Consider the following 12,027-nt stretch of genomic DNA (forward strand, 5'->3'; position numbering starts at 1 on the left):
TCCAGGAAGCTTCTAATTTTAGAGAAGTCTGAGGTGATTGGATTTATGCTTTAAGATCACTTTGTTGCTGCGTGAAAAAGACGGTGGCGGGGGAGCGGAGGGGTGGGCAGAGTAGGAACAGGGAGGCCGACCAGGGGGCTTCTGGAGGGGCCCAGATGTGAGGTGATGGTTGCCTCGACTTTGGCAGTGGGGATGAGGAAAAGCAGATGGACTCGAGTTATGTTTTGAAGATAGCACCAACAGGATTTGAGGAGCACTGGGTGACAGGTCCTCACCCGTGCAGGCGGGGTCCTGTACAAAGCAGAGAGTCAGGTAGATGCGGGTTCAAGCCCTGGCTTGCCGCGCACTTGCGAAGCACCTCAGGGAGAGACTTGGAGCCCTGCTAGCTTGGCGTCTGGTGGCTGCGACGTCTCAGGGGCCCTCGGCCCACCCTTCCAAAGTGCTCGACTGTGACTCATGACCCAGCGGCTGGGGTTCTGACAGTGCCCTGGCTCTACGTGGTCCAGTGTGGGGAGCAGGGGCCAGCCTAGACCGCTAGCTGTGCTGCAGGAGGGGAGAGCCAAGGTGGGCTTTAGGGGCCAGGAGCTGGCGATAGGAGGCAGGAACACTCTTCATTAAAGGCTGTGTCAATCCCAGAGTAGATTTCTGGCTGAGAAAATAAGAGGTTGAAAAACTGAAGGACTGCTTTGGAGTCCCGGAGGCGCCTTGTCTGTCTCTGGGCTTGGTGCAGCCTGGTTTCCAGATCTTCAGCGTCAGCTTCATAACTATCACCCTCATTCATCTTAGTCAACGTTTACTGTACTCTGCTCTGTGCCAGACGCTTAGTGAATGGCTTTCTGTGCGTGAAATCAAAGGTGTTTTCTACTTCCCCTTAGTGGCAGGACAATGGAAATCCAACCCTTGACACGGATTTCTGGGGCTTGGCAGTCCCTAATCCTCTTCTTAAGAGGACCTGGGTGGGATGGGATGGGGGCAGCACCCACGTCAGCCTCCAGGGCTTTAAAGTAGAAATGCTTAGACTTTGGAGTTGGAGAGACCTGCTTAAAAGCCCTGGCTCTGCCACTCACTAGGTGTGTTGACTTTGAATGATCACTTCACCCTTTTTGAGTTGTAGTTTTTCTAATCTATGAAATATAGAGAATAACACTCCCACTGTAGTGTGAAGATTAAGTGATGACATTGTACAGCCTGTCATTGTGCCGGGTACACAGTAGGTGTGGAACATGCCTTGGTCTCCTTTTCTGATCTGAATTCCCAGGCCCGAGTTCTGAGGACTCCCATTCCACACTCACGTGCACCTGACCCTTAAGCATCTCTGTCATCTAACGCAGGGGTCCCTAACCTATGGCCCACAGGCCAAACTTGGCTCACCACCTGCTTTAGTAAATAAAGCTTCATTGGAGGACAGCCCACTTTTTAATGTATTATTCATGGCTATTTACATTGGCAAGGTTGAGTAGAAGTGGAAAGGCCTGCAAAGCCTAACATATTTACTAATTCGCCCTTTAAGAAAAAAGTTTGCCGCAAATTTAGTGTTTGCAAAGATCATTGTATGTATTCCCTCAGTTGACACAGACAAGGCAACGCCTATTAGCTCCATTTTAGAGATGAGGAAACTGAGGCTCAAAGTAGTTGTGATTTAAACAAGGTCATGGGGTGGTGGGGTGCTGGTGGTGGAAGGAGGGCCTGTATCTCATTCCCAGGCCAGTGCTTGCTATGCCCCATGCTGCCTCAGGGGGCTTTGAGTGTTTCCAATGAGAAAGCCAGTTCACACATTAGCTGGCTCTGTCTCCCTTGGGATTGGTTGCATGTGGGAAAAAGCTGGCTACAGGCGCAGCAACAGCTGAGTAGCTCAGTGTATGAAAAATGCCCAAGATCTGGCCAGTTGAGGACTTATCTCTTTAATGACTGTTACTCTACTAAACGGCAGTCTTCACTAGAAGAAACACCATGCCTGTTCACTGCTGTATGTTAGAGCCTGGCACCCTCAGATGCTCACAACATGTTTACTGAATAAACTGAGTTAATTAGCATCCTGACAATGATAAAATCCTCACCCCCATCCTCTCCGACTGCTTTAAAAGAATCACCTTTCCTCCGGGGAGAAATCCCTGCTCTGGCTATCACCCCCCCCACACGTGCGATTACGCACACACCTGGCACATGTCCTTTATTCTCTCCAACCTCACCAAGCTTCTAGGCCCACCCCGTCGCTCCAGTCCTACAGCACCACTGGCTCAGGCCCTCACCGTCTGAAGCGTGGATTGCTCAGCCACCTCCTCACTGGCTTCCTGCCTCCACCCTCTGCCCTTCCAGAGTATTCTCTGCACTGCACAGATCTGATCAAATCATTCCTCATGTTCACTCTTCATCAGGCCCCCAGTGACTGTGGATGCGAGCCCTGCACGACCAGGTCCCAGCCGACCCCTCCGGCCTCTTCTCCCTATCCACCCATGACCCAGCCATACTGAGCTACCTGCAGTGTGATGATGCCCTGCCTTCTCCATCACCACACCTTTGCCCATGCCGCATTCCCTGCCTGGGAAGCCCTTCCTCCCCTGGCTGTACTTCTACTGTCTTCCAGACCCAGTTCAAGCATCACTTCTCTGAGAAGCCTTTCCTAATGCTTCCCAAGATAGGGAACTCTTGCCTTTGTGTTCATCCTGTGATTACACCACTCACTACACTGCACTGTATTAAGTGCTCTTTTCCCACTCCCAGCCAAGAGCACTTTGAGGGCAGAGACTGTGTCTGACCCACGTTGTGTGCCCGTCACTCTGCACGGGGGCTGGCCCGAAGCACCAGTCAGTATCCAGTGAATCCTTACACATCTCAATTTGCTCACCTGGCTGTGCTCGTTCACTGCCAGGGGACTTTCGGAGAGGGTGGGGCCGTTCTTGGCACTTCCCTGATCTCAGAGAAGGAAAGAACTTCTAGTAGACTCCTGGTGCTGTCTTCTCTCGCCTGGTACATTTTTCTTTCTAGAACTGCTCCTTCCTAACCTCTGGGGCTGTTGACCACAAGGCCTCACTCTCTGTACCACAGAGGTTGGCAAGAGACTCAACCAGGGCAATTGGAGTGGCCTAAGCCCACCCGCTAGTGATAGGTTCATGGATGGGCAAGGATCCAGACAGGGCTGGTCAGAGCCCTTCTGGGGGATGGATATGGTTGTATTGGACACATTGTAGAGGACATGCTTCTTCGTTTGCTCTCAGGATGATGTAAACCTCAGGCTGCTGGTGGCCATCTATGAAAGGTATATATCAGAGTGGGTCTGAATCTTACCTCCACCACTTATTGGCCGGGTGACCTTGGACAAATTGCTTAATCCTTTACATTTACTGTAGTCTCATCTGCATAATGGGAATGATAACAGTATCTACATCATGTTGTGGGAATGACTGAGTAAATATAGGTAAAGTGCTTACAACAGTGCCTGGTACAAAGGGAGTGGTCAATATTTGTTGCTATTCCTATATCACTGTGTGGGGAGATCCCATTGGAGAGCTAATGAGAATAAGAGAAAGAGGTCTCATAGCATTGGTGTTTCTGGATCCAGCTGTGCCTGAAGCCTTCCATCTCTTGCACTTCCCAGTTCCACAAACCAATTAACTTCTTTTCTGATAAAACAAGTTTGAGTTGACTCTCTGCAAGTTATAACCCAAAGGGTCCTCCCATTGGAGTGTAGTGGGAAAAACGGAGGAGACAAGAGTCCAAGGGGCTCTCCTTTTAGTTAGCTGTTTGCATTTGGACAAGGGCTTCTTCTTAGGTTTCAGTTCTTCGTATGTCCAATGGGGTGGATGTCAGCCCTGCTTCCCTCTTGTGGCTCCTGTCAGGATCTATCTGTATAATGTTTGTGCCTCAAAAACGACCAAGTACGAAAACACAAATCTCACCAAAGACTCTTTACCACATGTCACAGAAAACCCTAACTCTCAGCATGGCTTTCGCAGGGCCTTCCCCAGGCGGCCCCACCTGCTCTGTAACCTCCCCTTCACTTTTGCAGTCCTCTCTCACATGCTCATCCTCTGCTGTGGCTACACTGGGTTCTCCTCCATTTCCCAAACTCACCCTTGTGTCTTTGCTCATTTCGTTTCCTCTAAATGCCACGATTTGGAGCGCATCTCTACCTACCAAAATTCATCCATCAAAGGTCCCTTCCAATGAAGCCTCCTCCACGAAGCCCTGATCCTTCCTTAAGACCGTGTCTCTCTCACACAGAGTCGCCAGAAGTGTCCTCGGCTTCCTGTGAACTTGCAGCACTCCCTTTACGGAGGTTGCTGGTTTGGAGATTTCTTCAATTAGGTTTTAACCTCCTGGAGGGAAGGGGCTGTCTTATTTGATTCCCCATTGCACCCTACATTCCCTAGGGATGTAGGGATTCAGAGACTCATAGCTCCAATCAACATGCGCCCACAGTGATGAGAGCAGGTGTGTCACCTCCTGAGCACAAGAAACAGAACTGCCGCTCTCCTGGTCCAGCTTCCATCCCCACTGGAGGTGGGTATATGGACTTAATAATAAACCCTGTGCTGCTTACTTACAGAGACAACGAACGGACGTGTATCTCGCGGGTGAAACAGGATCTGAAACAACAAAAAGCTGCAGACACCTGGAGAAACTCACCCAAACCAGCATTCGCTGGAATCACCCAGTCTCCTGGCTTCACCCTGGTCACACTGCTGCCCACTGCTACAACCTGTCCAACACCTTCATTCCCTCCAACAGCAGGCAGCTTGGGAAGGAGGCCATAATTTCCTAAGGGAGAAGAGCACAGCATCATCCAGTGAAGCCTGGGCAGTGAAAGAGCATGGACTTCGGAGTCAGACAGACCTCAGCCTGTTCTGGCCTCTGCCTCTGACCGGCTGTGTAACTAACCAACCTCTCTGAGCCCGAGCTTCTTCATCTGTAAAGGGGGATAATACTCCTCAGCTTCATGGTTATTATGAAGATTAGATAATGTAGGAAATGAGCCCGGCATATCGCACACTTCACAAGGGTTGGTTTGCTCCCCGCTGCAATCTTCCTAACTCAAAAAGCCTCACATTCCAGGGAGGGGAGGCCAGAGAGGGCTCACACGGCCTGTAGACGGCTCATCTGGAGAACAGCTGCTGCTAATCACAGGAATTTCACACCCACACCTGTGGAGGAATGAAACCGAGGTGGCGGCTAAGCAAAAAAGCCAATTAACATAAGCCACAGAAACCAAGGTTACCTTGGATCATATTAATGTCAGATGGATTGACAGGGGCTGCCAGCATCTTCACATGGACGTCTGATCCGCCCACAGCAGCCAGCTCCAGGTTCTTCAGTCTAAGCACAAAGCCAGAGAGAGATGTTCATGTCAGCCAGGCTAGCCAGGGAGTCTTTTGCTCAAATCATCTCCCCAAAGTAGGTCAGGCAGCAACATTTTTGAGCTGCCATTGTGTGCCCAGGAATTAGGGTTGTTAAGAAAGAGAGGAGCTATAAGGAATTAGTACAGGACACAGAGTAATGCTCATTAACTGCAAATGGAAAGTCCCTAGTGACCTTTCCACTCCACCACCCACTCTAGCGCAGAAAATAGCTAAAACTCCTTTGGGCATTGTTTAGTAGTGGTTAGCGATGCTAAGAATCACCTGGTATACTAATATTATGGCTTCTCAGGCCCCAGGGCTGACCTACTGAATCAGAATCTCTAGATAAGGGGCACCCCAAGTGGTGAGGGAAATAGAGACGGCCCATGGAGTTGGGAAAGAACTCCCTGGGTGACTGTGGTTCACCCCCTGGAAGGATGTCCCTGCTGGATGAGGATCTGGTCTGTCAGAAAGGATGCTGGATGGAGAGCTGCGGGCCTCAGGTGTGAAACTCCATCAAAGGATGGCTGCGTCACTGCAGGCAGGTTTCTTCCCTGCTCTAGGCCTTCGTTTCTCCATTTGTAAAATGGGGATGATGCCACCCTCCCCCCCAACTTGCATTTGATCACTTCCAAGAGCTCTTCCCACTTCAAGCCTGTGTGGTAACTCAGAGTACTCACAGTGGGTGTGCTGTAGACATCAGGGGACTAACGTCTTTATCCACTGGAATGTTGGTTAATGGGTAAAACCTGCCCAGTGGCAATGCCCATGTGCTGCTTTTTTTTTTTTTAATAAAAGGAGACCTTCCAACCAGAAAGGACTGATCAGTGTATTAGACCAATGGATCCTCATGACTTTTAATTATCAGAGATTCCTTTTCTGTCTCTCTCCATACCTCTGAGACTTCATGTTTGCAGTGCTTTTCTCTGCCCAAATGTACTTGTTAATAATTCTCCTTATTTTTACTCACCAAAGGCAGATATAAAAGCCAACCAGAGGTTCTTAGCATTAGGCAACAGTGTCACTGCACTAAGCTGATGTAATTCCACCCACTTCCTGCTGAAATCTGATCTTTTAATTATACCTGAGGCTCCACTTAGGGTAAAAGTGTGATTTCTAAGAAATCGCTCGTACTAAGTAGTAATAATTGTGGCAGGCATTTGTGAGGTGTTTATTATACACCAGGTATAACACACCTGTGCTAAGTGCTTTAAACACATAATCTAAGTGTAACACCCCTGTGATGAAAGTATGACTATTCCCATTCTATCAAGCAGGAAATGAAGGCTCCTGGAGATGATGAAACTTACGCAGTGTAAGAGAATTGGTCAGGGTGGGGCTTATCCACTTTAAGAGTTGGCTCTCTTACTTACCTTGCTCTAAACCAGTACCTGAAATGAGCATGGGAATCCCTCTGACTGCCTACGAGGACCCCTGGGGACCCAACGTGGGAATCCCTGTACTGGATTATGACCAAAGTAAGGGAGGCCATGCTTTACCATGATCGAGAAACAGCTGCAAAAAATCAAAATAAAAACACTCTCTACAGAAAATGGTTAACTAGGAAGGAGTTGATGACCAGGGCAGAGAGAATACAGAAAGGGCTTTTTTTTCCCTTTTAGGTTAAGTATTAAGGAATGTATGTTTTTGTTTTTGTTTTTTGCGGTACGCGGGCCTCTCACTGTTGTGGCCTCTTCCGTTGCGGAGCACAGGCTCCGGACGCGCAGGCTCAGCGGCCATGGCTCACGGGACCAGCCGCTCTGTGGCATGTGGGATCCTCCTGGGCGGAGGCACGAACCCGTGTCCCCTGCACCGGCAGGTGAACTCTCAACCACTGCGCCACCAGGGAAGCCCGGAATGTATGTATTTATACGTAGCTGGAGGAGGGAGAGTCCTCGTAATAATAATAACTACTGTTTGAGTATGTACCAGTCAGGCACGCAGCTGAGTGCTTTCCGTGTGAGCTTTCGTATTATTCTGATTTTACAGCGGAGGAACAAAGGCGCAATAAATAACTTGTTTCAGGCCACCAAAAGTCGTTAAGTGGCTGATATGGTTTGAACCTGGCAGTCTGACGCTAGAGAAGCCGGCAGGTGAAGGGCTGACCCCACACCACGCAGAGGGCTGCAAGAGAAGCCTGGAGTAGTGGGCAGCCTTGACCATTGCTGGGCCTGCTTGGGGAGCTGGGGGCCAGGGGGAGGGCTCCACAGCCTCTCCACCAGGATAAGGAGGGAGGCGTCAGCCCAGACGGCACTGTTTCTCTGTGAACACATATGTAAGTCTGCCCTCCAGAGAAAAATCCTGCCCAGAGCAAATGGATTGTGGACTAGCTGCCCCTTTATATCATCTGTACTGCTTCTCTCTTGCAGTTTGACAGATAATCAGAGTTTTTCTGTAAGCTGACAGAGTCCACGTGCTCAAGCTACTTAAAGACATTTTTTTCCTGCACATTTTCTACACGCTCTTCCCTCAGCCCAGAATTCCTTTTCCACAGCTTCTCTGCAAAGTGAGAAATTGAACTCACCCTTTAGGACCTGGCTGAAATTTTACTTCCCCTAAAGCATCTTTTTTTTTTTGTCATATTATTTTTTTATTTTTTTTAACATCTTCATTGGGGTATAATTGCTTTACAATGGTGTGTTAGTTTCTGCTTTATAACAAAGTGGATCAGTTATACATATACATATGTTCCCATATCTCTTCCCTCTTGCGTCCCCCTCCCTCCCACCCTCCCTATCCCACCCCTCCAGGCGGTCACAAAGCACCGAGCCGATATCCCTGTGCCATGCGGCTGCTTCCCACTAGCTATCTACCTTACGTTTGCTAGTGTGTACATGTCCATGACTCTCTCTCGCCCTGTCACAGCTCACCCTTCCCCCTCCCCATATCCTCAAGTCCGTTCTCCAGTAGGTCTGTGTCTTTATTCCTGTCTTACCCCTAGGTTCTTCATGACATTTTTTCTTCTTCTTAAATTCCATATATGTGTGTTAGCATACGGTATTTGTCTTTTTCTTTCTGACTTACTTCACTCTGCATGACAGACTCTAGGTCTATCCACCTCATTACAAATAGCTCAATTTCGTTTCTTTTTATGGCTGAGTAATATTCCATTGTATATATGTGCCACATCTTCTTTATCCATTCATCTGATGATGGGCACTTAGGTTGTTTCCATCTCCGGGCTATTGTAAATAGAGCTGCAATGAACATTTTGGTACATGACTCTTTTTGAATTTTGGTTTTCTCAGGGTATATGCCCAGTAGTGGGATTGCTGGGTCATATGGTAGTTCTATTTGTAGTTTTTTAAGGAACCTCCATACTGTTCTCCATAGTGGCTGAACCAATTCACATTCCCACCAGCAGTGCAAGAATGTTCCCTTTTCTCCACACCCTCTCCAGCATTTATTGTTTCTAGATTTTTTGATGATGGCCATTCTGACTGGTGTGAGATGATATCTCACTGTAGTTTTGATTTGCATTTCTCTAATGATTAATGATGTTGAGCATTCTTTCATGTGTTTGTTGGCAGTCTGTATATCTTCTTTGGAGAAATGTCTATTTAGGTCTTCTGCCCATTTTTGGATTGGGTTGTTTGCTTTTTTGTCCCCTAAAGCATCTTTTGACGCTCTTCTTGGCCCTGAAAAAAATCACTTGCTCCAACCTCAGTGCTCCCATTACACAGATGGGGGTGACTATGCCATTTAAGACCATCTAGTTTATGAAGTCTTTTCATACATTTTCTTCAACTGATCACAAAGCATAAATTCACATTCCTTTTCCAACTCCTGGGGCCGGATGTCCTCCAGAGTTCAGGCCCGTGTGTTAGCTGCACCCCTCCCTGGGGGATAGGCAGCACTCCCATCAGACACATTGTTCCTGAAGCAAAAAGTAGGAATATTCACACTAAGTGGGTTGAACAGTGACCATATAAAAACTTCACTCCAGATTAGGTTTTGCCTCCAAATGAGTTATGAAAAAACAAAACTGCTAGTTTTCAGAGCTTTCTGGATTTTGGAGTGCAGATATGACTTCGGATTTGAATCCAGGTCTTTCAGACTCAGTTCAGGGTACTTTTTACTTATCACTGAGTTTTAAAGTCAGAATGTGTGTTGTCTCCCTACTAGGCTGTAAGCTCACGGAGGGCAGAGAACTTTTAGTCTTAACTCAGTGTTCAGCACAGCATCTGGGACCACAACAGTGCTGGAGAATGCTTCTTAAAGAAATTGTCCCGTTTTCCTCTTTAGTGAGAAAATGTGGTGCAAAAGCGACAGTCAGGGAGTCAGGGGAGGGGCTCACACCCCAAGGACTTAGCTACTGAGGCTGGTACTTGCTCTCCCTGGTCCTGGGCTGTTTAGGAAAATACCGCTGAACGATGGGTACAAATAAAAATGGAGATTATCCTTAAGGGAGTTCAATCTAAGCAAAAACCCATGCCTCTTTTCCTCACAGGAGAGTGCAGATCAAATTTGCAGTACGTTTGTAATTCTTAAAAATCTAGATGACTGTGGTCAGGATAAGAATACAGGTAGCTCTCAGTTCATAGATGAAGGGTAGAACATGGATTTGGAGTGAAACAGGTAGTCCTGGGTGTGAATTCTACCTCAGTCATCGACCAGCTAGCTGAACCTCACAGTACTCATCTGTGGAATGGGAGAACACTAGAAGTCAGCTCATGGATTAGGTGAGTTAATGGACATAAAGCACTTGCTAGAGTACCTGATACACAGTAGATGCTGAAGAAATGTTAGCTGTTGTCAGAGGTGGGAATAGCCAAGGAAACCTCTGAAACAGCTGGCTATACCTCTGAAAAAAATCAATGAATCACTCAAAGGAAGACGGCAACTTTTCGGAAAATTCAAGTAAATTTAATTAAACAAATATTTATCAACAGTCCTACTAAGTGCCAGGGACTGTGCCAAGGGCTTTAAAGATGAAAAAAATAGTATCTCCTGCCCAGGAGATTGATGGCATGGGGACTCACATGTGGAAACACTGGGAGGGCACTTGTAGTGCTAAAGCCAACTGAGTGTGTGACCAGCCGGAGGGATAGCAAAGGGTTACCAAAGGGACTTCGGAAGGTGTGATATCTTAGCTGAAGCTTGAAGGATAAACAGGAGCTTATGGGGTGGACTGAGAGAAACGAAGGATTTCCTGCCAGAGGGAATGGTAAAGAATCTGACCTGATGGTAGGCCAGGCACAGGTGCAGTCGAGGTTGGAGTTGTGGGAATGGAGAGAAGGATCTGATAACCTGGAATCTCTTAAATAAAAAGTGGCATTGATTTCACTTGGTGACTGACTCCATGGGGGTGGCTGGGGAGTCTTTGATGGCTCCCAGGCTTGGGCAACTGGATGTTGAGATAGGAGGAAAGAAGAGTGGCTTGGAGTGGGGAGGAAGGTGTTACATCTGAAGCCTGAAGCAGGTGGCCTGCAGTACGGAATGGAGCAGAGGGTGCTCTGCACTGGACACACAGAGGTGAGTCAGCTGCGTGTAGGTGGAGTCTAGGATAGTAGATAAACTTATTCTGGGTGATCTGGCTGGACAATTAAAGCTCCAGACATTGTGCTTAGCGTTCATATACAAGATGCTGTTGAGTCCTCAAGTTGTCTGGAGGGTGTTGTCACCCCAATTTTCAGATGGGAACTGAAGCTCAGAGAAGTTAAGTAACTTGTCCAAGGTTAAGCTGTTAGTAAGTGGCAAGACTTGATCTTAAGCTTGACTCCAAAGCTCAGACTGTCGAACACTAAGCCGGCATCCCCTACACTGTGTGTGTGGAATCTCTGTCCTGGGAGATATTAATAGGTATTCCCTGGGGTCCAATACTTTTGGGAAACGCTGCCTACTAAACCACCTTTATAAGATTCAAACTGCACATTAGAGTCATAAAGGCTCTGAGAAGTCCTCCAGTAAAGCAACCCACGTGGCTTTGTGTAACCCAGAGTTTCCAGAGTTAACTCAGCTGAGAACACTACCCTCACAGCACACTGAGTACCCCAGACAGCAGTATGAAAAGTGCTGCACTGGGCTGCAGCCTGCTCCCAGTTCTCTTCTTTGTCTTCTGGGAGCCTAGCTGCTCTGCACCAGTTGAAATTCACAGAAGTGGGAGGGAAGGGGAGTGGGGCAGGAGACGGAAAGTTGAAGCTGCAGACAGAGGTGGGTGAGGGCGGGGACAGGCCTGACACAGGCTGCTTGCGCAGGGGGAGGTGTGTTGGTCCAGCTGCGTCTCACCAGGAAGACCAGCCCCAGCCTGCCCCACGGAATGCCATCAATACTAGACACTGCTGTTCCTGCAGACAGTTCTAACAGCGTCGTCAAGGATACCATTCTGCCGAGACAGGAAGGAAAACCGGGCCGAGTCTGAATTCCAGAGTTGGACCTCGGGTGTAATGATAGCAATTTCTTCCTTGTTTTTTTTTGCTTTAAACTCACCAAAGGAACTGGTGGCTGTGTTATGGAGTGCAAAGGAGGCACCCAAACACAGCCTGGCTGGATCTCAAGACACTTTCCCAAGACTGTTCAGTCCCTTCCCCTGTGAGTAGTGGCGCCACGCGACTCGGAGGGATGCCTCTGCCTTCATTCGACAGATCCCACACTGGATAAGGTCACAATGGCTCCTTTGAGGCAAAGGCTGTACACCTGTGATGCCATATGAACTACAAGGGAGACAAAAGCAGGCAGAAGAAAGAGCCTT

At 48.1% G+C, this 12,027-nt stretch overlaps 1 protein-coding gene across 4 annotated transcripts in view; it reads right to left on the minus strand.

Moving 5' to 3' along the window:
- MECR (mitochondrial trans-2-enoyl-CoA reductase) overlaps window positions 1–12,027 on the minus strand; it is a 39,438-nt gene that overhangs the window by 12,111 nt on the left and 15,300 nt on the right. For 3 of the 4 annotated variants that reach the window (XM_067725178.1, XM_067725176.1, XM_067725175.1), the window contains exons 2-3: window positions 5,216–5,313; window positions 4,627–4,758 (exon numbers count right to left, since the gene is read on the minus strand). In XM_067725178.1, coding sequence (XP_067581279.1) covers window positions 4,627–4,758; window positions 5,216–5,261 — 178 coding nt within the window. In that variant the 5' untranslated portion in view covers window positions 5,262–5,313. The remainder of the gene's footprint in view (window positions 1–4,626; window positions 4,759–5,215; window positions 5,314–12,027) is intronic. The other variant, XM_067725177.1, reaches the window with a different exon arrangement.

The sequence above is a fragment of the Pseudorca crassidens genome, chromosome 2, assembly GCF_039906515.1.
Source record: "Pseudorca crassidens isolate mPseCra1 chromosome 2, mPseCra1.hap1, whole genome shotgun sequence".
Lineage (NCBI taxonomy): Eukaryota > Metazoa > Chordata > Mammalia > Artiodactyla > Delphinidae > Pseudorca > Pseudorca crassidens.